The sequence below is a fragment of the Ornithorhynchus anatinus genome, chromosome 7 (genome assembly GCF_004115215.2).
Source record: "Ornithorhynchus anatinus isolate Pmale09 chromosome 7, mOrnAna1.pri.v4, whole genome shotgun sequence".
Taxonomy (NCBI): domain Eukaryota; kingdom Metazoa; phylum Chordata; class Mammalia; order Monotremata; family Ornithorhynchidae; genus Ornithorhynchus; species Ornithorhynchus anatinus.
The window spans coordinates 20767277-20793944 of NC_041734.1; the positions used below are offsets into that span (position 1 = coordinate 20767277).

Consider the following 26668-nt stretch of genomic DNA (forward strand, 5'->3'; position numbering starts at 1 on the left):
TCCAGTCAGAGTGTCTCTGTCTTTAAAATGGACATGACACCACTCACCTCCTGTGGGCCCCTCAGCCTCACTGGGAGTCGAATTCCTCACACCAAACTGCTCAAGCCCAAGCAAAGCCCCATTTTAAGTGCTCAGCTAGTAAAACTGCAGGCCTCCCAGCTGGAGGGCTGGGGACCCCCACCCCTTGCCCAGAATTGTTTCCCCAACCAAGTCTGCGTGGTGTGGCACATACCTTGGCAGGCGGGGAACGAGTGGGATCCCGAAAGGCAGCTGTCACAGTGGGCCCCGCCAACCCCAGACCGGCACAGGCACTTCCCCAAGAAGTCACAGATTTCCGGGACGACCCCGGCTGGGTCACATTCACACTCTGGAAAAAGGAGATGGTTTTCAGGGGAATCCTGTTTCCTTCGCTGTCCTCTGATCTCATCCCACCCTCTGCCCTCCTCATCTCTGAGTGACTGGTTCATCTCTCTCTCTCTCTTCCCTCTCGTCCCAGGGAGCCTGGATTCTCGTGCTCTTTGAGCTTCACGAGCAGTCCTAGACCAACCTCGCTGCAGTCTGAATTATCACCAATTATGAATTTGCAGAGTCTGAATTATGGATCTGGCCCATTCTTCAAAACTGGGAGAAAAAAGGAAGCTGAAGAAAAGGACCAAGTGGCCCAGCTGCTGCTCTTTGGGCTTGCATGGCAGTGGCGAAATCAGTGGTCCTTGGGCTCACAGCCAACTTGGCTTTCTACACCATGAACTAGCAGTCTCTCCTGGGCATCTCACAGGGGAGGAGGAAGATGCCTAATTACTAGTGACAAGTCGCAAGCCTCCGGGCTGGGCTTGGAGCCAATGTGGGTGTCAGTCACGTGGTTTCCAAAAGCCCATTTTCAGTGGAAACATGAAGCTTTATAGCTCTGAGGCGGGAGAGGGGGAAATTAGACTCACCAAACACGACAGAACGAAACAATACCCTGGCCCGGGCAGAGGCTGAGCGCTGGTACTTACGCTGGCAGAGCGGGTAGTGGAAATGTCCAACCTCGCACTCCTCACAGGCGAAGCCCCGAAACCCTCGTTGGCACAGGCAGTGCCCCGTCTCCCGGTGGCATCGGCCATCCAGCACTCCTGCGCCGTGGCACTGGCACGCTGAAAGCATCACGGCCCCGTGAGAGACACGCACAGTTACCCTCTTGCCCGCTCTCGCCACCGTGTTGAATTTGACACCCAACCCGGCCACCTAGGACCTCGGTGGGGCAAGCCGGGAACCCGCTCACCTTGGCACTGACTTGGCCAAGGTCAAACAGCAGGCGAGTGTCAGAGCCTGGATTAGAACCCAGGTCCTTCCGACTCCCAGGCCCGTACTACATCTTGCTCTCAAACTCACCACTGGAGAGCCAGAGAGAGAGCTAAGGAGTTCCAGCAAAAGAACATTCTTACTCGGCACCAAAACCTCCCAGTGTCCCAGCCAGGAGCTCCAACCTGCTGGGAATCTCTTGGAGTTTGGCGAAGCTAGAGATGGGATGTGAAATTGCTCAACAGAACATCCCAAAGAAGTCCACTGCTCTAGTCTGAGGTTCCCTCCTCAGGGCTGACACAAGGTTGCCTTTCTAGCACACTGGACACTCGGCCCCAAAGTAACTTCCCGGTCTTGGTCACTGGAGGAGAAGGCTCCTGGGGCAGCTGGGTGGACTAAAGAAGTGACAAGTCCATGGCACATGCTGACCCGGGGGCTCTTGGGGGCGGGGGCAGTGCCCGAGACTCCTCCCAAAGAAGGGAATTCTTGCCTTGAATATGTCCAGCTTCAGGAGCTCCTGGTCTGTGAGTGGGGGTCTGATATATAGGGATTCCTGGAAAAAAAGCAAAAGAAATGCAGATTTACAGGGGGTCTCTTGGCTTTCAAATGGTAGTACCCACAAAAATAATAATGATGGCTTTGTTAAGCGTTTACTATGTGCCAAGCATTGTTCTAAACCCTGGGATAGATATAAGGTTATCGGGTTGTCCCACGTGGGACTTAGAGTCTTAATCTGCATTTTACAGATGAGGTAACTGATGCACAGAGAAGTGAAGTGACTTGCCTGAAGTCACACAGCAGACAAGTGGCGGAGCCGGGATTAGAACCCACGATCTCTGACTCCCAAGCCCGGGCTCTTTCCACTAAGCCATGCTGCTTCAGATACATATACTGACATTCAAACACACAAACACATACAACCAGATTTTCTTGCACAGACATACAAACACACACAGATAGACTTACACACTTGCACCGATGCAAACACACAGCCCAGTCACACATACTTGTACCTACACACAACATACTTGTACAGACATGCTAACACATCTATGCAGACACATACACATATACATAATTGCACATATAAACACATGCTTGTACATGCAAACACATATCCCGACACACTCAAACACTTAAGCCTTTCCAGACTTAGCCACCCCATGGAGTGGGTCCCTAGGTCCGAGGCCTCTTCTCCCCATCCCGATTTGCTTCTTCCTAGTTTGCTGTTACACAACAACAGAACACAAGCCCCCCACTGAGCGCCCAAGATAAACAGGAGTAAAGGGAAAAAGTTGAAAGGCAGAGGCCTTAGGGGTTTGTAGCTTTGAGCCCATCTTGGATGGTCCAGGGAGGAACTATAATAATAATGAAGATAATCATAATAGTAGGATGGTACTTGTGAAGCACCCACCATGGTCTAAGGGGGAAGGGAACACCAGAAAGTCACCCCTTAGTAGTAATAGTACTTATTAAATGCTAACTTTGTGCAGAGCACTGTACTAAGCACTGGGAGAGAATAAATAGGAATTATTCATTCATTCAATCGTATTTATTTAGAGCTTACTGTGTGCAAAGCACTGCACTAAGTGCTTGGAAAACTACAATATAACAACAAACAGACACATTGCTGCCCACAACGAGCTCACAGTCTAGAGGGGGAGAGAATTAGACATGGTCCCTGTCCTTCAGGGGTTATATCTGGTTGTCAGGAGGCAAGCAAAAAAAAAAAAATCAAAACTCTGCTTTTATTACAGTGGTGCCCTACTGAGACGTGACATTCAAACTTCCTTTGGCTTTATTTCCTGAGGGGTTGCTGGTCCTCTAGAGACCATAAGCTCTTTGTGGGCAGGGAATATTGTACTCTCCCAAGCGCTTAGTACCAGTGAGCACTCAAAAAATATGATTGACTGACTGGTGGACATGGAGATAAAGGGTCTCTCCCTACCTCAACCACCTCGCCCCTCAGAGGATATGACAAAGACATTGAAGGGTCCTTGGAGGGGTCTAAAAAGAATCTGATGGTACCAGGAACTTCTGGGAAACTGAGCCCTTTCGGTGGGGCAAAGAAAGCCTGGGACAATGAATAAGCATAGGGATGAGGCAGAAAGATGGCAGGCCCCACAGCCTCCAACCCTCTTGCCGGCCCAGCGAGAAAAGAGGGGAAGAATTAGCCAGATTAGCTAAGCAGACCAGCTCCAGTGGGGGTGGGGAGGAGGGAAGGGGGAGGAAGGGAGGGAAGGAGAAGAGAGGAAGGAAGGGAACGGGGAGGAAAGAGGGAGGAAGGAGGAGGAGAGAGGAGGATGAAGGGAGGGAAGGAGGAAAGGATACATAATAATGGCATTTGTTAAGTGTCTACTTTGTACCAGGCACTGGTCTAAGTGCTGGGGAAGATACAAGGTAATCATGTTGGACACAATCCATGTCCCACAGAGGGCTCGGTCTTAATCTCCATTTTACAGATGAGATAACTGAGGCACAGAGAAGTGAAGTGACTTGCCCAAGGTCGCACAGCAGACAAGTGGCGGAGCTGGGATTAAAACCCATGCCCGTGCTCTTTCCACTAGGCAATGCTAGCAAGTGGGAGGAAGGAAGGGAGAGAGGGAGGGAGGGAGGAAGAAAGGGAGGGGGAAGGATGGAAGTGAAGGGGGTGGAAGGGAGGAAGAAAGTGAAGGGGGAGGAAGGAAGCAAAGGGGGAGGAAGGAAGAGAAGGGGGAGGAAGGAAGCAAAGGGGGAGGAAGGAAGTGAAGAAGAGGAAGGAAAGAAAGGGAAGGAAGGAAAAGAAGGAGGAGGAAAGGAGGAGGGAGGGAAGGAGAGAGAGAGAGAGAGAGAGAGAGAGAGAGAGAGATAAAGAGAGGGAGGGAGAACCTGCATGCACCGGGAGGGTGAGGACTCACGGATACAGCCGTGGGGCGCTTCTACGGGAACCCCTTCAGGGCGGTAGTAGCTGTGGGCACATTTCTCACAGTTAATGCCAGCTGTGTTGTGCTAGTGGAAAAAAAAAAAAAGAACTCTTGAGAGGGAAAGCAGTTGTGTGGGATCCCTAAGCCACAGCAAAGTGGCTCCCACGGGGATTGGCAGGAAAATCAGCCTCATTTCACTCTAGACCGACTGCAAAGATTTGGGTAAAGACTCCCAGCAGAGAGCCAGCTACCACCACCCCCCAGGAATGATCTCTCTTTCTGGCTTTCAACCTTCCGCATCTCACAGTTCTGATCACCATCCCCTGCTGCTGGTAAATAAATAAAGCATTTCAGGTGGATGGAACCGAAAAAAAGAACACGGACCATCTACATTATTGTCAGTTTCCCAAGAGGCTATCCCGTGCAAAGCCTCTCTCTTGTTTTCCTCCTTTCTGAGTTCTTCATCCATGAAAAGATTTCCATTGCGCAAGTGGAAAAAAAAGGAGGTTAATCTTCAAGTGTGTCATCCACGGAGTGCCAGGACCTCTAATTAGGCTTTCTGGATAATGCTCGTAAATTCCTGCAAACCAAATTAGAGACAGGCAGTGCCCATTTTTTCAAAGTAAGCGTGGCACAGGCCAGCTCAGCCCTGTTTTCTCCATCTTCTGGAAAGGAGTGGAGACGGTGGGTGTGGAGTGGTGACAGAATCCACAGGTGATACATGATGAAATGGGCCCTGTTCCACCCTGAGACATGGGGATGAATTTAGTGATCTTTCCTTCCCCCTGTGCCCTAGGATCAGTTGTTTTTTGGGTGTTTTTTTTTTAATGGTATTTGTTCAGCACTTACTATGTGCGAGGCACTGTACTAAGTTCTGGGGTAGATGCAAGCTAATCAGTTTGGACCCAATCCCACGTGGGATTCACCATCTTCCCTCCCCATTTTCCAGATGAGGTAACCGAGGCCCAGAGAAGGGAAGTGACTTGCTCAAGGTCACAAAGGGGCCAAGTGGCAGAGCCAGGATTAGAACCCAGATCCTCTGACTCCCAAGCTGGTGCTCTTTCTGCTGCTCCTCCATTTGATTTACCCTTGGCTCTACGGGGTCCACCAGGGCTTTTTAAAGTGAGGGAAAATGGTGGTGGATTTTGTCCTCAACCTGAAACGCGACCAGATGATGCTTTGTAGCAAGAAAAATAAATTTACCCTAGACTTTTCGGCCCAGCAAACCTCTAACCTCAGCCCAGGCCCTCATCGACTGGTCTACATGACCCTATATCGGCCAGGTGCCCATGAGCGTCAGACCATGCAAGATGCCATCATGCCATCCGGGGTCAATCCCTTAATCCATCAGGGACAGGACACTTAGAAGGACCACATGCTGGCCTTTTTGTTTTTAATGGAATTTGTTAAGTGCTTACTATGTTCCAGGCACTGTATGCGGCACTGCAGTAGAGACAAACTAATCAGTTGGACACAGTGGAGGAAGCAGGATGGGGTAGTGGATTGAATGTGGGCCTGGGAGTCAGAAGGTCATGAGTTCTACTCCCAGCTCCGCCACTTGTCTGCTGTGTGTCCTTGGACAAGTCCTTCACTTCTCTGTGCCTCAATTACCTCATTTGTAAAATAGGGATTGAGACTGTGAGCCCCGCAAGGGGCAGGGACTGTTTCCAACTCGATTTGCTTGTATCTACCCCAGTAGTTGGAACAGTGCCTGGCACATAGTAAGTGCTTAACAAATAAATGAATCAAAGGGCAGACTCCCTCCCAACTGCCCTCACTCTTAATCCCCATTCTACAGATAAGGTAACTGAGGCCCAGAGAAGTGAAGTCACTTGACCAAGGTCATACAGCAGGTGAGCGGCGGGCCCAGGATTAGACCCGGATCCTTCTGACTTCCGGGCCCATGCTCTATCCTTAGGCCACTCTGCTGCCCTTGGAAGGAGCTCTGCCTCTTTGAGTTTCTTGCTCCAAAAGGTTATATTCACCTCTTCCCATCTACCTATACACCAGCCTCCTGTCCTTGCTTCCCGACCATCCTGCTCAACACTAGCGGGGGGGTTTATGGTGTTTACTAAGCACTCACTATGAATCAAACACTGTTCTAAGTGCTGGGGTAGATACAAGCTGTTTGAGTTGGACGCCATCCCTGTCCCACATGGCATTCCCATTCTCAGTTACTGGAAATTGTCCCCTGGCAGCAAGTCTTTTAGGATTCCTTCTGCTCTCCTTGCTGGCATACACCCCAACCCAACTCAACTGTCCAAAGAGGAGGCGTTTGATGATCCTGTCACCGTCCTTTGACTGAGCAATGACTGACCCACGCTTTCCTCTTGCCCAGCCCAGCAGGGACAGCAGGGTCAGGAGGGTCAAGCTGCAGCCGAGAGAGTGGCGATGTCAGAGCCGAACAGCCCTCGGGCCTTGGTTCTTGATGAGCCCATTTGCCGCTTGCTGTTGAGCCCAGCCACCGGCCAAATGGCTGAGAAAGTTGGATGGGCCATCTGTGGACCAAGTCCCACAGCTGATGCCATTTCTTGGTTTTGAGAAGTAGCAAGGCCTAGTGGAATCAGCACAGGCGTGGGAGTCAGAGGACCTGGGTTCTAATCCTGGCTCTGTCACTTGCTTGCTGTGAGACCTACGGCAGGTCAAGTCATTTCATTTAGCTTCAATTTCCTCATCTGTAAAATTGGGATTCAGTTCCTGTTCTCTCTCCCCCTTAGGCTGTGAACCCCATGGGGGACAGGGACCGTGTCCAACCTGATTACCTTGTATCTTGAATTGATTATCTTCGTTCAGTGCCTGGCACATAGTAAGTGATTAACAAGTAATAATAATAAAGATGATGATGATGATGATGATGTGCTCTTTTCACCCACTACCTTCCCTCTCTTTGTTCCGCCCAATCAACCAATTGTATTTATTGAGCACTTACTGTATACTCCTACGTCTGTGCTTTATCAATTCTCACATATCTTCCTTATCTCATCTCAGGGTTTTGTGATATTTAAGTGCTTACTATGTGCCAGGCACTGTACTAAGGTCTGGGGTAGACACAAGTTAATCAGATTGGACACAGCTCCTGTCTGACATGGGTCTCAAAATCTAAGTAAGAGGGAAAACAGGTATTGAATCCCCATTTGACAGATGAGGAAACTGAGGCACAGAGGTCATACACAGAGGTCCGCCACCTGTCCACTATGTGACCTTGAACAAGCCCCTTCACTTCTCTGTGCCTCAGTTACCTCATCTGTAAAATGGGGATTAAGACTATGATCCCCACGTGAGACAACCTGAATACCTTGTATCTATCCCAGTGCTTAGAACAGTGTTTGGCACATAGTTAGCACCTAACAAATATCATAATTATTATTATTATTATACAGCAGGCAGCTGGCAGAGCCGGGATTCGAATATGAATGTAAGGTGAGGGTGAGACGGTAGAGAGCCTCGAACCACGTCGGGGCTTTTGTTTGACGCAGAGGGATTCGAGGATCCATTGGTGGCGAGTGACACTTGGGGAAGATGATTCTTGCAGTATTGAATAATCTAGATGGGAGGTGGGAGAGGCCGCAAGCAGGGAGGCCAGTGAGGAGGCTGACACGACGGTTTGAATCCAAGTGGCAGTTGTTTGGGTGGTGAGGGAGGGGAGGATCCAGGAGATGGTGTTGGCAAAAGGAAGAACCAACAGGATTTAGAAGTAGGCTAAACGTGAGAGTTGAAGGAGAGCAAGGGGTTACGGGTCACACCATGGTGGAGGCTTCCGGAACCGGGAGTAGTGCAGTGACAAATAACCATAACCATCCTGAGTAGAAAATGCTCAAAGGACACGGGGAGATGGAGCCTCACAAAAGGATCGTGAGAAGCAGCGTGGCCTAGCGGATAGAGCGCAGGCCTGGGAGTCAGAAGGACTTGGGTTATAATTCCCGCTCTGCCGTTTGCCTGTTGGGTGGGCAAGTCACTTTGCTTTCCTATGCCTCACTTGCCTCATCTGTAAAATGGGGAGGAAGACTGTGAGCCCCATGTGGGACATGGAGTGTGTAGAACCTGATTAGCCTGTATCTAAATCAGAGTGCCTGGCACATAGTAAGTGCTTAACAAATACCATTAAAAAAAAAAAAACACCTCACATGAAGCAAGGAAGATCTGACTTGGCCAAGGAAGATCTGACTTGGCCAAGGAAGATTTGATGTGGGCAAGAAAGGTCTGAAGTGGCAAAGAAAGATTTGATGTAGGCAAAAAAGATCTGATATGGGAAGCAGCGGGGCCCAGTGGATAAAAAAGGGACTGGAGCTAGAGGACCTGAGTTCTAATCCCAGCTCTGCCACTTGCCTGCTGGGTGACCTTGGATAAATCACTTGACTTCTCCTTGTCTCCGTTTCCTCAGCTGCAAAATGGGGTTTTAATACCTATTCTCCCTCCTACTTAGACTGCAAGCCAAAAGGGTGATTGACTGTGTCTGACCCAGCGCTCAGAACAGTCGCCTGGTGCATAGTAAGCGCTTAACAGATACCACCGAAAAAATAGACACAGAGAAATCAATGAGACCATGTGAGTCAGGCAGGGTGGAAAGTTGCTCCAGACTTTCTCTTCCTCAAAAAGAAGGGTGAAGGTGTGAGCTTCATGGGGCACTGCTTTTCAGAATTCACTGACTGGGAAAGGGTCACTTGGCTTACCTGGCAATTAATGCAGACTCCGCCCCCTTCGTAGAGCCCGTGGACATTCAAGCTTTCTCTGCGCTGCTCAACCTCTGGGTCGTAGTAACAGGCCGTGCTGTGTCCGTGACAGTTGCAAGCTGAGGGAAGGGATACACTCCATCAATTCTCCGGTTCGCCTGCCATCATCTCATTCATTCATTCGATTATATTTATCGAGCGCTTACCATGTGCAAAGCACTGTACTACGCACTTGGGAGAATACAATAGACAATAAACAGACACATTCCCTGTCCACGATGAGCTCATCTCCCACAAGCAACACTGTGAAAACAAACATTTCCGGAAACAGAAACCCCATGGGCCATTTGTGCATTTATCCCAAGGTGCAACCTCAAACTGAAAGAGGACCGATTCTTAGAGTTCAATGGTAGGGGTTCTCTTCCCTGTTCAAAAAACAAATCTGTCTCAATAAAAACATATCACGTCACAGGTTCAGAAAAAACAACCAAAAAACCCACAATTATTATTTTTTTCAGAAAATAGGTGCAATTTTACCTTTAATCCCAGGAAGGAACACTTTTATTTTTCATCGAGGAAAACTGTATTCCCTTGAGGAAAAGGCAAAAATGTCACCTGGAACAAATCTGCTAACTTCCCTAAGTAATTGTTGTGTACATATACACGTAGGCACATACATGTGTGACTTTGGGTGAACATCTCTTCCTCTGTCTCTCTGTATGACTCTATGCCTAGGTGTTTCTAAGTAACTACTGTCTATATGTATCTTTTGTGCATTAACAAAATTGCTTATTGAATTATGAACTCAAGGGGAGAGGTGAATAAAAGTATAAATAAATAAAAGCATTTTCTGGCTTCATGACTTTGTGTTTTGAAAGCTTCTATGCTGCATATTTTACTTTCTTTTCAGCTCTTTCAAAAAAAAAAAACACCCAGAAAAAGACTCGAGTTCTGTCCTTTTTACTTGTCACCTGTTTCTGAGGGGGCACCTTTTGTCTTTCATACAGTGAGATTCCACAGGAATTCAGCTAAGCTCTAACATGCCTAAATTCCATAAGGTGTTTTTCTAATTTTTGCAAGACTGAGGTACATTCTGCCAAACCGACAGATGGGCAGACTTTACCATTCCCCAGGAAAGATGCAGAGCCATTAGTCTTGTCCACAATGCACATAAGCCAGCATTATCTTTTGACTTGGAGTGAGCAAATTCATCCACCAGTTCATTCATTCAGTTGTATTGAGTGCTTACTGTGTGCAGAGGACTGTACTAAACACTTAGGAAAGTACACTATAAAAAACTGGGTAGACATGATCACTGCTCAAAAGAAGCTGACAGTGTACAGCATGGGCCCAGTAGGTATTTGTTACAGTCAGAGTGCAAAGCCCTAGCATCGGGAAAGATCAGTGGAGGATCTTTAAAGAGGAGCCAGGCAGTCAGTTGTATTTATTGATCACTTACTGCGTGCAGAGCACTGTACTAAAGCGCTTGGGAGAGTCCAGTGTGTAACAGTAAACGACTCAGCCCTGGAACGGTCACCCACCCCGACTGTATTTTCTTGATACTACTTTTACTTTCAAAGGTAACATTTCTACGTGATGAAGAAATTTTGGTTACTACAATGTGTGATCAGTTGTTTGGGAACAAATCTGTTTTTCATTTATCTTTCCTTTATAGGCAGCCCTTAAGTTTGATACGTGGTAGTAATAATTGCTTTTCTGGAGCTGTGCCTTTGAGAATTTGCACCCGTGAGCCCCATGGAGGACAACAGGGACTACGACCGACCCGATTTGCTTGTATCCACCCCAGCGCTTAGTAAAGTGCTCGGCACATAATAAGCGATTAACAGATATCACAATTATCATTCCCTATTATTATTATTACTGTGCCCTGCACACGGTGGGCACTTGATAAATACCACCGACTGAACCGGCACCAGCTGAACAGTTTGGAAATGCCAGGTCACTTTCTAATCGCTTCCGGGGGCCACTTACGTTCACAAGCGTTGGTATGGCCGGACGAGGCGGGTTGCCAGGCCTTCTGGTGGTACCCGGGGCAGCAGTGCTCACAGCTTTCTCCGCAAGTGTTGTGTTGGCATTCACACTGGTACCTGGTGGGTTGGGGAAAGGAAGCTGAATCCAATTCATTCACTCAGTCACATTTATTGAAAGCTTACTGTGTACTAAGTGCTTGGAAAGTACAATTTGGCAACAAATAGACACAGTGAAATAATAACTATGACAATAAATCATTATGGTACTTGCTAAGTGCTTACTCTGTGCCAGGCACTGTTCGGAAGCGCACTGGGGTAGATTCAAATTAATCAGGTTAGACACAGTCCCTGCATGGGGCTTGCAGTCTTAATCCCCAGATAAGTAACTGAGGCCCGGGGAGTGAAGTGACTTGCCCAAGGTCACACAGCAGACTAGTGACCAAGCCGGGATTAGAAGCCACATCCTTCTGACTTGCGGGCCCGTGCTCCATCCACTAAGCCCCGCTGCTTCTCAATGAACAAATCCAGCAAGCGCTTTTTGCCCGCTGAGAGGTGGTTAGGAAGGGCTGGGAGGCACACGGATGTGGCCTAGTGGAAAAAGCCTGACCCCGTGAGTCAGAGGACCTGAATTCTAATGATGATGATGATGGTGTTTCTTAAGCACTTACTTGGTGCCAAGCACTGTTCTAAGCACTGTTCTAAGTAATCAGGTTGTCCCATGTGGGGCTCACAGTCTTCATCCCCCTTTTTTCAGATGAGGTAACTGAGGCACAGAGAAGTTAAGTGACTTGCCCAAAGTCACACAGCTGATAAGTGGCAGAGCTGGGATTAGAACCCACAACCTGGGACTCCCAAGCCTGGGCTCTTTCCACTAAGCCATGCTGTTCCCAAGCCTAATGCTGGCTCTGTTACTTACCCGATGAGTACCTATGACCAAGTCACTTGACTTCTCTGTGCCTCAGTTCCCTCCTCTGTAAGGAGGGCAATCAATACCTGCTCTCCCTTCTACTTAGCCAGGGAGTTCCATGTAGAGTCTGATGATTACCCCTGGCATTTAGTACAGTGTTTGGCACATAGTAAGTGCTTAATAAATATCATTATCTTCATCACTATTATTATTAATATTATTTGTTGAGTGCCTGAATTTGTAAACATGATTCCTGCCCTGAAGGGCCTTACAATCTAGCAGGAGGGGCAAAACACTAGAATAATAATAATAATAATAATGGTATTTGTTAAGCACTTAATATGTGCCAGGCACTGTATTAAGCACTGGGATGGATTCAAGCAAATCGGGTTGGACACAGTCCCTGTCCCACGTGGGGCTCACAGTCCCAATTCCCATTTTATAGATGAGTTAACTGAGGCCCAGACAAGTGAAGTGATTTGTCCAAGGTCACACAGCAGGCAGGTGGCGGAGCTGGGATTAGAACCCAGGACCTTCTGACTCCCAGACCTGGGCTCTATCCACTATGCCATGCTGAGAGGAGGAATAAAGAAAAGGAGAAATATGGAAAAGTTAGAGTTAAATGATTAAGGAAGGTGAGATTTATAAACAGAATGCTGTGGGAGGTAGTGAGGTCACAAGCATATAGGTACAAGTGGGTAGGTAGTGCCAAAGTGTTGAAGGATCAGTTGCGGGGGGACTCAGAAGGTACTGGAAGATGCTTCCTAATAATCATAATTGGGATATTTGCTAAGCACTTACTATGTGCCCAGCACTGTATTAAACTCTGGGGTAGATACAAGCTAATCAGGTCCACATGGGCCTCACAGCTTAAGTAGGAGGGAGAATGGGTATTGAATTCCCATTTTGCAGATGAGGGAACTGAAGCACACAGGAAATGAGGTGAGTGGCCCAAGGTCACACCATGGACAAGCGGCAGAGCTGTGATTAGAACCCAGGTCCTCTGGCTTCCAGGACAGGGATCTTTCCACTGGACCCCGCTGCTTCTCCTTCCCTAAAAGATCCGTTTAAGAGAGTGATGAGAAGAGAAGCAAGAGGATGACTAGGAGCACCTGCTCTCAGTGAGCCTGGCACCTTCTTCCCATGAGTCTCCAGACCCAGGGAGGCCGGCTCCGTCACTTGGATCTTCAGAAAATACAGGTCCAACAGAGCCCCAGCCTTCAGGAATTTGTACGTTCAGGAAGCCAGAAAGCGTTCGGCTACAAGTCCCCTGTCCGATTTGCTTTCCATTTTCGACTCATAACAAAAGTCATATTTACTCAGTACTCTTTTATTCTCCTGAATTCAGATTTCTGGTTTATCATCAGTCCAGAAATTTTCAAATGAGACATTTATGGAAACCTCAACACCCCCTTAAAAGGCAGTCTTCTCAGAGAAATACTAGGCACCAACTAATACATATGCAGAAGAGGGAATTATATGGCTAACCGACCGCTCGCCACGGGTCTGCTGTTGTGACTCTGGTCAAGTTATTTAAGTTCTCTGTTGCCTTGCCTCAGTCACCTCATCTGTAAAATGGGGATTAAATCCTACTCCCTCCTACTTCAACTGTGAATCCCAAATGGGACAGGGATTGTATCTAACCTGATTAACTTGTATCTACCCCAGCACCTAGAACAGCGCCTAGTCTATAGCAAGTGTTTAACAAGTATCATCATTATTATTCTTATTATTACCGGAGAATATCATAAAATGCTGAAGAATAAATACATTTCTATAGATGTGACTGCTAAGATTTACTGATGGAATGAGAGGAGAATGAGCCTGAGAAGGCTTCCTGGGGGAGGTGGATTTTCAGGCAGATTTGAGGGTGAAGAGGGAAGTTCCATCAAGGGGGGAGGGGGCGGGGGTGCAGTAGGTCGGAGCTGAGAGAATTGAGAGGGGGTACAGTTAGGAGTTTTGGTTGGGAAGAGCAAAAAGTTACATGTTGGGGGTAAGTGGGAAGATTATGGATAATTAAGAGGGAAACAGCAAGAGAAGAACTTGGCCTCGTGGATAGAGCATGGGCCGGGGAGTCAGAAGGACCTGGGTTCTAATCCTGGCTCTGCCACTTCTCTGCTGCAAGTCGCTTCACTCTTCAATGTTGCAGTAAATGGGGATGAAAACTGTGAGTCCCATGTCCATGTGTCCAACCTGATTAGCTTGCATCTATCCCAGCACTTAGAACAGTGCACATAGTACAAGCCTGACAAAATCCTTTGAAGCCAGCAGTCAGGGGCTTGGATTTTGTCCGAGAGGCAGACTGCCCGATTTACTTACAGGTTTTGGGAGTTCTGGGCACCGCAGTCTTCAGCATGCCCATTGCACACGCATCGCCCTCCAATGCTGATGTCCTTGATGCTGTAATAGTACTGGGAGACAGAACAAAGATGGGCATGGGGCGGGGAAGAGATGTGAGGAGGGGTGGGCGTGGATACTCAAGTCCCAGCCTTCTCCCTTCTCTCCTCCATCCGTCCAGCACCTTCCCCCACCTTCAATCTCCCCACCCCAGGGCCCGGCCACTCAGGTGGATGCCCGTTTCTCTTGCCAAGAGGGCAGCTTGTTCCCTGACTCTTGGCCACCAGATTGCTGTGTGTGGTCACAACCACCCAGGGGTCTGCCTCCCCTCACCAAGTCTCATCAGGAGAAAACCCCCCACCACCCAGATTAATGAACACTGAATTTTTAGAGGACTGTGTATCATTCCTATCTTGAACGCAGTCACCTTAACTAGCCCTGCTCTACTGTCTGCATATAATAATAATAACTATGGTATTTGTTAAGCATTTACTATGTGCTAAGCACTGTACTCAGGACTGGGGTGGATACAAGGTAATCAGGTCCCTCATGGGGCTCACAGTCTAAGTGGAAGAAGATCAGGTATTGAATCCCATTTGGCAGTTGAGGGAACTGAGGCACAGAGAAGTTAAATGACTCACCCAAGGGTTTACACAGCAGACAAGTGGTGGAGCCGGGATTAGAACCCAGGTCCTCTAACTCCCAGGTCCGTACTCTTTCTTCTAATGCTCCTGTTTCCCAGCTCCGCTCTACCTCACCGTGAGGATTATATTTTTTTCTCTGGTGGTTTTGGTTTTATTTTTTGTATCTTGTTTAAAGCACATTCTGGACAGAGAACATGTCTACTAATATTCTGTTGTATTGTACTCTCCCAAGTGCTTAGTACAGTGCTCTACATGTAGTAAGCTTTATATAAGTACAATTGATTGATTGATTAAAGAAAATGGAAGTCCCACACCTTACTAGGCTACTTTGAATATCACAGGCAATAATAGCTTACCAAATGGCTGAGGGTCTGTTACTGTCAAGGTCTCTCCCTACCTGCTCACGACGCATGCCGTGGGCATGGGGTGGGGGGACTGGGGCCATCTTAAAAGTGCTGGGTGGTGGCCTTCTTTTTAAGGTTCCCCATGGGTTCCTGAGGTGACGACTTTACCTCATGCCCCATCTGAAGCCAGCCCTACTCCTGGCTCTCTGCCGGACACTCACCACCAGGCAGATCATTCAGGCCGGCGCCTTCGACCGCAAACCTTTGACATCAGATCTGGGTGTGAAGAGCTCCCGGGAGCACATCGGCAAAGTCCTGAAAGAGCATACTCACCCGCCGTGTGACTGTTGGGTCTCTCTGAGCTTTGGAGATTAGGTGACCGAGCAGGGTGTTGGTCCTGAGAAAACGCAAGCGGATGTTTGTGGCCTTTGTAAACTCTCTCAGCGTGGGCGATAACATAAAGTTTCTTGCCCCAGGGCGGCCATTGACCAAGGACACCACCACCTGTTGTGTCAGAAAGGATTTAATTAGGGATGCATGGACTTAGGAGAAGGGGAACTTGGGTTCTGAACCCAGCTCTGTCATTTGAGGAGGAGAAGCAGCGTGGCTCAGTGGAAAGAGCACGGGCTTTGGAGTCAGGGCTCATGAGTTCGAATCCCAGCTCTGCCACTTGTCGGCTGTGTGACTGTGGGCAAGTCACTTAACTTCTCTGTGCCTCAGTTCCCTCATCTGTAAAATGGGGATTAAGACTGTGAGCCCCACGTGGGACAACCTGCTTCCCCTATGTCTACCCCAGCGCTTAGAACAGTGCTCGGCACATAGTAAGCGCTTAACAAATACCAACATTATTATTATTATTATTATTTGCCTGATGGGTGACCTTGGGCAAGTCACTTATCTGTGCCTCAGTTTCCTCATCTTTAAAATAGGGCTGCAACAGCTGTCCTCCCTCCCTCCCCCTTAGGGATTGTGTGCGATCTGCTTATCTTGTATCTACCCCAGTGCTTGGTACAGTGCTTGGCACGTAATTGTCTTGTCTTATGCTGTCTTGTCTGCTGTGATCTGCTTATCTTGTATCTACCCCAGTGCTTGGTACAGTGCTTGGCACGTAATTGTCTTGTCTTATGCTGTCTCGTCTGCTGTGTGATCTTGGTCGAGTCAATTCTCTGTGCCTCAGCCAACTTAGCTATGAAATGGGTATTCAGACTGAATACGTCTGGTCCTCACGTGGGACAGGGACTGTGTCCAATCCAATTTGCTTCTATCCACTCCACCACTTAGTACAGTGTCTGGCACAGAGTAAGCACTTAACAAATGCCACTTATTATTGTCCTTATAATTAAAGATTTTAGAAGCCTCCAGAGAAGCAAACTGCAACCACCCCAGGTTCTAGGCAAGGAAAACATATGAGAGAGGAACAAAAAAAGCTCAGTACAGTCTATAGCTCCTCTCAGGATTGCACCTGGAGAGTTTCCAGTACTCCATTAATTCATTCTACTGTATTTGCTGAGTGCTTACTGTATGCAAAGCACTGTATTAAGTGCTTGGGAAAGTACAATACAGCAATAAAGAGAGACAATCCCTGCCCACGATGAGCTCCCAGTCTGCTGGGGGGAGACAGACAACAATACAAGCAAACAGATACTAAGGCACCAATACAAGTAAACAAGCATCAATATAAATAATTAAAATTACAGATCTATACATAAGTGCTTTGGAGTGGGGATGGGGAGAAGAGAAAAGGGAGAGAGTCAGGGTGATGTGGAAGGGAGTGGAAGACGAGGAAAAATGGGGCTTGGTCTGGGAAGGCCTCTTGGAGAAGATGTGCCTTCAGTAAGGCTCTAAAGGGGGGAGAATAATTGGCAGATTTGAGGAGGGAGGGTGTTCCAGGCCAGAGGTAGGACTTGGGCAAGGGGTCAGCAGCGAGACAGGCGAGATGGAGGCACAGTGAGAAGGTTAGCACCAGAGGAGCAAAGTGTACGAGCTGGGTTTTAGGAGAGAAGGGAGGTGAGGTAGGAGGGGGGCAAGGTGATGGAAAGCTTTAGAGGCAATGGTGAGGAGTTTTTGTTTGATACAGAGGTAAATAGTCAACCACTGCAGATTTTTGAGGAGAGGAGAGGGGTGACATGCCCTAAACCTGGTAATCTGGGTAGCGGGGTGAAATACGAACTGGCTTGGGGAGGTCAGAAAAGGGGCTGATGCAGTAATCTAGGCAGAATAGGATGAGTGATTGTACTAACATGATGGGGAGGAAAGAGCAGGTTTTAGCGATCCTACAGAGGGAGAGTCAGTCAGAGGCCTACCCACTCCATTCCTAACTTTGGCAGTAGCTAGCGAGTTGAAGGCAACCTGCTACAAGTCAAAACTCACCCGTGCTGGGTGGCAGCAGCAGCATGGGAGAGAGTTGAGGGTGGAGAATCAAGTTTACTGTGTGGAAGAAGGCCATGGTAAACCGTTTCTGCATTTTTACCAAGAAAACTCTATGGATCCACTACCAGAACGACTGCAGGTGGAGAGTGGGGCGTTGTGGGAGAGATGGGCTCATGAAGTCGCTAAGGGTTGGAGATAACTCGAAAGCATAAGACCAGACAGTCTGAGTATAAGCAGTCCATATTTCACCCTGCTACCCGGCTTATTAGGTTTAGGGCGTGTCACCCCTCTCCTCTCCTCAAAAATCTGCAGTGGTTGACTATTTACCTCTGTATCAAACAAAAAAGGCATGATTTCCTTGCCATGGTGCAGCTGGTTGCCTTCAAACACAAAAATCAGAGCTGGCCTGGCAATTGCAGCATATTTCTCTCTGCACCTTCAATATACTCACCTCCCCATTTTCCAGGGGCAGGATCCGAGAATATTCTGTGGTACAGATGACATCATCATCCTGGGTGATGGGGGTGTGGACATCTTTCCCAAACTGTTCCAAGCAGTCCAATCTGGAATCTAGTAACACAACATTCTCTCACTGCCCAGTGAAACAGCGAGGGGAGGCCGATGCCGGAGACACCATATCCCCTTCACCAAAAGGATGAAAACCACCAACAGCTGGAAAACATTTTCAGTGAATCTGCTAAAAAGCACCCCAATTCCAAGGTTCCAGAAGAAGCTGGTGTCGGCTACAAGGACTAAAAAAGTGTGTGGGTGTTGTGGTGTACTGTAAAAAGGGTACAAGGGTCACGAAGAAGCCTTAGTTAAACCCCAGGCTGGGGAAGGCCCAAAATTCACCAGCCAGCATCTGCATTAGAATCAATTATCAGCTGAAAATTGTATAAGAGGGAAGTTTACAAGTTGGAGATGATAACAACAACAATAATAATAATACTGAAGCAGTTTGGCCTACTGAAAAGAGCCCGGGTCCGGGACTCAGAGGATCTGGGTGCAATCCTGAGAGGGGCTGTAGACTGTACTGAGCCTTTTTTGCTCCTCTCTAATATGATCTCCCCTTCCAGAACCTAGGATGATTGCAGCTCCCTTCTCTGGAGGCTTCTAAAACCTCTAATTATATTAACAGTAACAGCTGTGGCATTTGTTAAGCACTTACTACATGCCGGGCACTGTACTAAGTGGTGGGGTGGATACAAACAAATCGGGTCTTGGGCAAGTCATTTCACTTCTCTGTGCCTCCGTTCCCTCATCTGCAGAATGGGGATTCAATACCTGTTCTCCCTCCTACTTAGGCTATTGGTCACATGTGGAGATCACCTTGTATCTACCCCAGCTCTTAGTACGGTGCTTGGCACATAGTGAGCACTTAACAAATACACAATGATTATAATAACAATAATAATAATGATGGTAATTGTTAAGAGCTTAATCTGTGCCAAGCACTGTTCTAAGTGCTGGGGTAGCTACAGGGTAATCAGGTTGTCCCACTTGGGGTTCATACTTTTAATCCCCATTTTACAGATGAGGTAACTGAGGCACAGAGAAGGTAAGTCACCTGCCCAGGGTCATACAGCAGACAAGTTGCGGAGACGGGATTAGAACCCACGTCCTCTGACTCCCAAGCCCTGTGCTCTTTCCACTAAGCCATGTCGACACCCAGGTGCAGGGCCAGAATAACTGTTCTGGAGGCCTATCAGATTTTTGGAGGGGTTGGTGGGGTTGAGTGGGCGGTTCTGAATATCAGTCGCGCACCCAATTTAAAACAAAATGACAACAATTCTGGCATTGAGTTGTTAATGTTACATCAAATTAGTCTTTTAAACAACATAAAACTGTTGTTTGGCTCCATTTCAGGAGAAAAACATGTAGCATATGGTTTAAATTCCAAATACCAGCTGCCACGTAACTCCCAAACTATGGATCATCTATTTCTTAGAGACCTACAGATACCCCTGAATATAATTCTGGATTTCTTCTTGTGGCAGTTCCCCTTACTTCCCCTTGCGGAGGTCTTGGGCTGCCTCCCCAGATGCTCCTGGGTTCGTGTGGTCCAAACAAGTGCCGAGCAGAATCCGAACAGCCACTGAAGCCAGAGGACAGCCAGCCCACCATCAATGGGGAGCCATTAACCAGTGGAGACACATGAGCCGGTCTCTCTGCTCGGCGTGGGGATGGGGTTGGGGAGGGCGGGGGTGTCTGGTGGTAGGCGGGATGATGCCAAAGCGGGTCTCGTGGTTGGGTCAGAGGCAGTGGGTCAGAGGTAGGGCCAGGCCCAGGGAAAGGTGGCCAGAAGTGGGAGTATTGATACATAGAACGTGATAACAAAAGCAGCCTGGTGTAGCGTAAAGAGCACGGGCCTGGGAGTCAGAAGGTCGTGGGTTCTAATCCCGGATCCTCCACGTGTCTGCTGTGTGACCTTGGGCAGGTCACTTCACTGGGCTCAGTTACCTCATCTATAAATGGGGATGGAGACTAGGAACTCCATGTGGGACAGGGACTGGGTCCAACGCCCAATTTGTTTGTATTCACCCAGTGCCTGGCACACAATAAGCACTTAACAAATACCACTATTATTATTATTATAACAGGTCACTTGGAGTCACATGACATCTTCCGCCGGGCCATTTTCAATCAAGAGGGTCGTCATCATCGATTGCCTTCGCTGGGTATCTAATGGGATGGGAGATGGCCATTTGGGAAGGAATAGCAGCCGGGGTTCGGTCCAGGTGCGGGGGGCGGGGGGGGGGGTCCATGCCTCTCCTTGACTCCAGTATCACCTCCCAGGGTCTGCCCATCCAGACCGTAAGCTCGTTGAGTTTAAGTGTTAGTACAGTGCTCTGCACGCTGTAAGTGCTCAATAAGTAGCCAGTCAATTGTAGAGAAGCAGCGTGGCCTAGTGGTAGAGCATGGACCTGGGAATCAGAAGGACCTGGGGTCTAACCCCAGCTCTGCTACTTGTCGGCTCTCTGATCTTGGACAAGTCACTTCACTTCTCTGTGCCTCAGTTACCTCATCTGTAAAATGGGGACTAAGACTGTAGGCCCCATAAAGGATAGGGTCTGTGTCCAACCTGATTGGCTTGTATCTACCCTAGTGCTTAGACCAGTGCCTAATAAGCTCTTAACAAACACCATACACAACAACAATTGTACTTATTGAGCACTTACTGTGTGCAGAGCACTGTACTATGCACTTGGGAGAGTACAATATGACAGACACATTTTTTGCCCACAACAATACCACTAATGATTATGCACCACTAGCCCGGGGTGGGGTAGTATTGCTCAGACCTTTGGTGAGGGGAAATTCTGGTTCGACAGAACAAAGTTTAACCTTTTCAAGGGAAATGCCATGGCACTTCTCCAACTCACTCATTCTGCCTTTCCCCTTACAGCTTGGCCAAACCACACGGCCCTCCACCACCCCCTGCCACCTCTTTAAAACTCTCCCCAAACGCCAGCTCCTCCACCAGACCTTCTGGAATATCCCCTCCTCCCTGGCCATGAAATCCCATCAGCCTCCTCAGCCCTCATTCAATAGTATGTTTTTTTATTGAGCGCTTACTATGTGCAGAGCACTGTACTAGGCGCTTGGAATGTACAGTTCGGCAACAGATAGAGACAATCCCTGCCCACTGACAGGCTTACGGTCTAATCGGGGGAGGGAGACAGACAAAAACAATAGCAGTAAATAGAATCAAGGGGATGTACATCTCATTAACAAAATAAATAGGGTAATAAAAATATATACAAACGAGCAGACGAGCACAATGCTGAGGGGAGGGAAAGGGAGAGGGGGAGGAGCAGAGGGAAAAAGGGGAAAGCCATTACTTCGGCAGGGATTTTTTTCTCCACCTTGGGTTTATCACATATCTACTCTTGCACTCTTTTAACCATCTTATATTCACCTATGTACAGTGGCTTGCCTCTTACTCTGCATCACTACCTTCTGGAGGACAGGAACGGTGCCTTACGTTTTGTCGGCATATTCTTCAAACAATTAGTACAGTGCACTACATAAAGTAAGCACCTAGTAGAGCGCTCTGCACAGAGCAGGGGCTCAGTACAGTGCTCCACAGACAGGAGGGGCTCAATACAGTGCTCTGCCCAGAGTAGGCTTCGATAAATACCGACAAAACTGATCCCGATGATACTATCCCTTAGTCTATCTCACTTAAATCCCCACAGCATAATTATAACACTCAACCTAATGCTTAGAACAGGGCTCTGCACATAGTAGGTGCCCACTGAACACTACTGATTTCTGTGATTTTTCTTTTCCTTCTTAGGCACTGAACTAAGTGTTGGGGTAGATACAAGATAGTCAGGTTGGACACCATCCATCATAGAGCTCACAGTCTTAATCCTCATTTTCCATATGAGGTAACTGAGGCCCATAAAAGTGAAGTCACTTCCCCAAGGTTACCCAGCAGACAAGTGGTGGATCCGGGACCTCCTGATTCCCAGGCTCTGGCTCGGATCCACTAAATTGTGCTGCTTCTCACAGCAGCATGGTGAGCAGCATGAGGTTTCCTTCAAAGGGTCAATTGGACCCTTCCCTACTTCCTCAGAGCCCGGAGGAGGGACCCGAGGAATTCCGTCGGGAAGGAACTTCAGAGTTGGTTCACAGGAGACCCCCCACCAGCAGGGCTGTTACTGCCTCGAACATTAGTGCTTCTCTTCGCTCGTGAGAAGATGGAAGCCAAAAACAGAGCCACTGAGACAGAGCTACAGACCGCATGACCCGGAGCCTTCTGGGGAGAGTAAGTAGAGGTAGGAAGTCGGGACGCAGCGTAGCCTAGTGGACAGAGCCCGGGCCTGGGTGTCAGAAGAGCCTGGGTTCTAATCCCGGCTCTGCTGCTTGTCTATGTGACCTTGGGCAAGTCACTTCACTTCCTCTCTGCCTCAGTTCCCTCATCTGTAAAATGGAGATTAAGACTGTGAGCCCCAGGTGGGACAGCCTGATAGCCTCCTATCTACCCCAGCGTTTAGAACGGTGCTTGACACAGAGTAAGCGCTTAACCAATACCACCATCATCATTATTGTACCCAGAGGAGAAGGAAACATCCCTGCTAGAGGAATCCCTGAAATGATCACACAAGAATAATAATGACTGTGGGATTTGTTAAGCACTTATTATGTGTCAAGCACTGTACTAAGTGCTGGGCTACGTAAAAGGATAATCAGGTCCCATATGGGGCTCTCAAGTCTAAGTAACAGGGAAGTAGTAGGAAAGAAATGAAGTGATTCGCTCATTTCACACAGCAGCCAAGTGGCGGGGCTGGGATTAGATCTGTATTGATGTCTGTCTCCCCCTCACTAGACTGTAAGCTTGTTGTGGGCAGGGAATGTTGTTGTTTGTTATACTGTACTTTCCCAAGAGCTTAGTACAGTGCTCTGCACACAGTAAGCACTCAATACGATTGATTGAATGAATGAATGAACCCAGGTCCTTTGACTCCCAGGCCCATGCTCTTTTCATTAGAACACACTGCTTAGCACAGACTCCTCACTCTTGGCTTCAGAGCTCTCCATCGCTTTGCCCGCTCCTACCTCACCTCCCTTCTCTCCTGCTACAGGCCAGACCGCACACTCCGCTCCTCTGCCGCCGCTAACCTTCTCACTGGGCCTCGTTCTCACCTGTCCCGCTGATGACCCCTGGCTCACGTCCTACCTCTGGCCAGGAAAGCTCTCCCTCCTCAAATCCACCAATCACACTTTCCCCCTTCAAAGCCCTAATGAAGGCTCCCCTACTCCAGGAGGCCTTTCCAGACAAAGCCCCACTTTTCCTCAACTCCCCTTCCCATCGTCCCAACTAGCTCCCTTCGCTCTACCCCCCTTCCTGCCCCACAGCACTTGGGTTTATATGTACATATAACTCTATATTAATGCCTGTTTACTTGTTTTAATGTATATAAATCTATAATTCTATTCATTTATATTGACGCTACTGATGCCTGTTTGCTTGCTTTGATGTCTGTCTCCCCCCTTCTAGACTGTCAGCCCATTGTGGGCAGGGATTTTTTCTCTTTGTTGCTGAACTGTACTTTCTAAGCGCTTAGTACAGTGCTCTGCACGCAGTAAGCGCTCAATAAATACGACTGAATGAACTGCATCACGTGATCTGTATCCAGTCAAAGTCACACATGCGTTTCCTGATTACTTCCCAGTATCCCAGGTCATGAAAGCCCATCGGTCACTTTTAGCTCTCACAAATCTACTCTTATCGCCCCTCATCACTTAGGTGCATATACATATATGTATATGTGTATGTATACATAGATATATTTAAATGTTTATTTTGATTACTCAGCTAATAGTAAAAATTATGCTACTTGTTAAGTTCTTCCTATGTTCCAAACACCGTACTGAGCACTCAGATGGATACGAGTTAATCAGGTCAAACGCACCCCCTGCCCCCCACGAGGTTCATAGGGATCGTGTCCACTTGCTCCATTCTACTCTCCCAAGAATTAAGACCAGTGCTCTGCACTTCAATAAATATCTCTGATTGATTGATTGATTGACTGTCTTAACTCGGTCTCCCTCCGCCCCCAACTGCTATGACTATGGAGGAAGCAACTTCCTGCAGGCAGATGTACCTTCTGGCTCCTGGTGAATACCGTGACCTCCAGTGCCTGGTACAGAGCCTGGCACAAAATCAACACTTAAATACAACAACAAAAACCCCAAAAAGAAACTTCCCTGACCTCTGGGTTGCCCATTAACGACCCTGAAAGCTCACTCCCACAATCGACCCAGGCCTCTGGACTGTGCCGGCGGGGATAACTCACGTCGGGACCAGCTTGCCTTAAGCGAAAGGGAGAAAGAGCGCAGAAATCACCTAGTGCGGTGGCTCAGTAATAATAATAATAATAATGTTGGTATTTGTTAAGCGCTTACTATGTGCAGAGCACTGTTCTAAGCGCTGGGGTAGACATAGGGGAATCAGGTTGTCCCACGTGGGGCTCACAGTCTTAATCCCCATTTTACAGATGAGGGAACTGAGGCACAGAGAAGTTAAGTGACTTGCCCACAGTCACACAGCCGACAAGTGGCAGAGCTCGGATTCGAACTCATGAGCCCTGACTCCAATGCCCATGCTCTTTCCACTGAGCCACGCTGCTTTCATTCAATAGTATTTATTGAGCGCTTACTATGTGCAGAGCACTGTACTAAGCGCTTGGGATGAACAAGTCGCAACAGATAGAGACAGTCCCTGCCGTTTGACGGGCTTACAGTCTAATCGGGGGAGACGGACGGACAAGAACAATGGCAATAAATAGAGTCAAGGGGAAGAACATCTCGTAAAAACAATGGCAACTAAATAGAATCAAGGCGATGTACAATTCATTAACAAAATAAATAGGGTAACGAAAATATATACAGTTGAGCGGACGAGTACAGTGCTGTGGGGATGGGAAGGGAGAGGGGGAGGAGCAGAGGGAAAAGGGGAAAAAGAGGGTTAAGCTGCGGAGAGGTAAAGGGGGGATGGCAGAGGGAGTAGAGGGAGAAGAGGAGCTCAGTCTGGGAACGCCTCTTGGAGGAGGTGAGTTTTAAGTAGGGTTTTGAAGAGGGAAAGAGAATCAGTTTGGCGGAGGTGAGGAGGGAGGGCGTTCCAGGACCACGGGAGGACGTGACCCAGGGGTTTGACGGCGGGACGGCTGCTTCTCACAGTAGAGCCGGATCAACCGGGCCAAAGGCCCAGGGCCCTGGACGGGTACTCACGAGCAAAATATTGCCACGGCAAGTAGGTCCTTCCGAAGTCGGCGGATCTTTCCAGCACCCAGAGGTCGGGGCGAGGAGAGTTCGCAAATTTGATGAGGACGTAGGCCACGTGGAAGAGCTGGTGAGTAAAGATAAGTACTGTGAGCACACACATCTGAGACACCAGTAAAGGCAGGGAACTACCTGAGGGACATAACATCATCATCCCCGACCCCTCAGCACATATGTACATATCTGTAATTTACTTATCTATTTATTTAATATTAATGTCTGTTTCCCCTTCTAGACTGTGAGCTTGCTGTGGGCAGGAATGTACACAGTGGCCGCTCAATAAATACTATCCAATGAATGAATGCATGAATGACAGGCACTGTCCGTCTAATTCCCACCAGCATAGTCTCTCCAAGTGCTCAGAACAGTGCTCTGCACATAGTAATTACCATCATCACAAATACTGGAAACCCATACAAATCTCAGGCTAGGTCTTCCTGCCTTGTTGCTCTTTGCAACCTGGCTTCCGCTCCCAGCCCTCACCCCACTAGGTTCCCCATCAGTCCTCTCCGCCGCTGACTCCACGTTTATACAGTGCACACAGTAAGCGCTCAATAAATACCACCGATTGATGGTAAAGAGTCTTGCACCTACTGGACACTCCATAATAACTACTACTAATATAATTACTATTATTATTTCTACCACTACAAAAAGAAGCTGGGCAGGCAGGAGGGAGAATAAGCAATTTTAGGATACAGTCTCCAGCACTGCAAAAGAGGAGTGAGCAGCTGGGAGACCCCTACGGCACCCAGCCCAGCCTGGCAGCCAGCACTCAGAAGAGGAACTGTGAGTTTGAGCAAAGGTTTTGCAAAACTCTCTTGACAGGTGAGAAGACAGGCCCGGAGAAGTTAAGCGAGTCATCCGAGGTCACACGGCAGACGGGAGGAAGTGGCCGGGAGTGCTGGAGGGAAAAAGCGAGTTGGGTGATCTCCCAGCTCAGTCGTCCCCCGCCAGCTGCGGCCGACCATGGGAGCCGCCGGCCAAGGGGGAGGCCCAGCCCCGGGGAGCAGCATTCCAGGGGAGGCCCATTCCTGGTAGTGCCCCCCACCCCAGGAAAGGCCAATCCCCTGGAGCCCAGAAGACAGCCAGTCTCGGGGATGCCTGACCCCAGGACCCGAGGACTTCAGGAGAGGCCCGGCCCAGGAGTGCCCCCTCCCCCAACAGGACAGGTCCAGCTCTGTGAGAGGACCAGCCCCTGCTGGGGTGGGAGGGATGGAAGAGGCACATCCCCAGAAGAGACCTGGCCCCAAAAGCACTGTCCTCAACCCTCGCCATCCCGGGAGAGGCCCAACCTCTGGGGAGGCCCAGTCCCAGTAGCGGCACCCCAAGGAGAGGCCCAGCCTCGCGAGTGGCCCCGCAGGAAGGACCCAGCCCCAGGAGCTCAGGAGAGGCTCAGCTTCAGAGGAGGTCCAGACCCCCAGGAGATG

The 26668-nt window shown here is 48.6% G+C and overlaps 1 protein-coding gene across 1 annotated transcript in view; it reads right to left on the reverse strand.

Moving 5' to 3' along the window:
* LAMA3 (laminin subunit alpha 3) overlaps nt 1-17976 on the reverse strand; it is a 129547-nt gene extending 111571 nt beyond the window's left edge. The window contains exons 1-9 of the mRNA XM_029069416.2: nt 17899-17976; nt 15411-15581; nt 14072-14163; nt 10847-10962; nt 8855-8973; nt 4179-4269; nt 1772-1834; nt 996-1133; nt 233-367 (exon numbers count right to left, since the gene is read on the reverse strand). Coding sequence (XP_028925249.1) covers nt 233-367; nt 996-1133; nt 1772-1834; nt 4179-4269; nt 8855-8973; nt 10847-10962; nt 14072-14163; nt 15411-15536 — 880 coding nt within the window. The 5' untranslated portion in view covers nt 15537-15581; nt 17899-17976. The remainder of the gene's footprint in view (nt 1-232; nt 368-995; nt 1134-1771; nt 1835-4178; nt 4270-8854; nt 8974-10846; nt 10963-14071; nt 14164-15410; nt 15582-17898) is intronic.
* Nucleotides 17977-26668: the final 8692 nt, after the last annotated feature.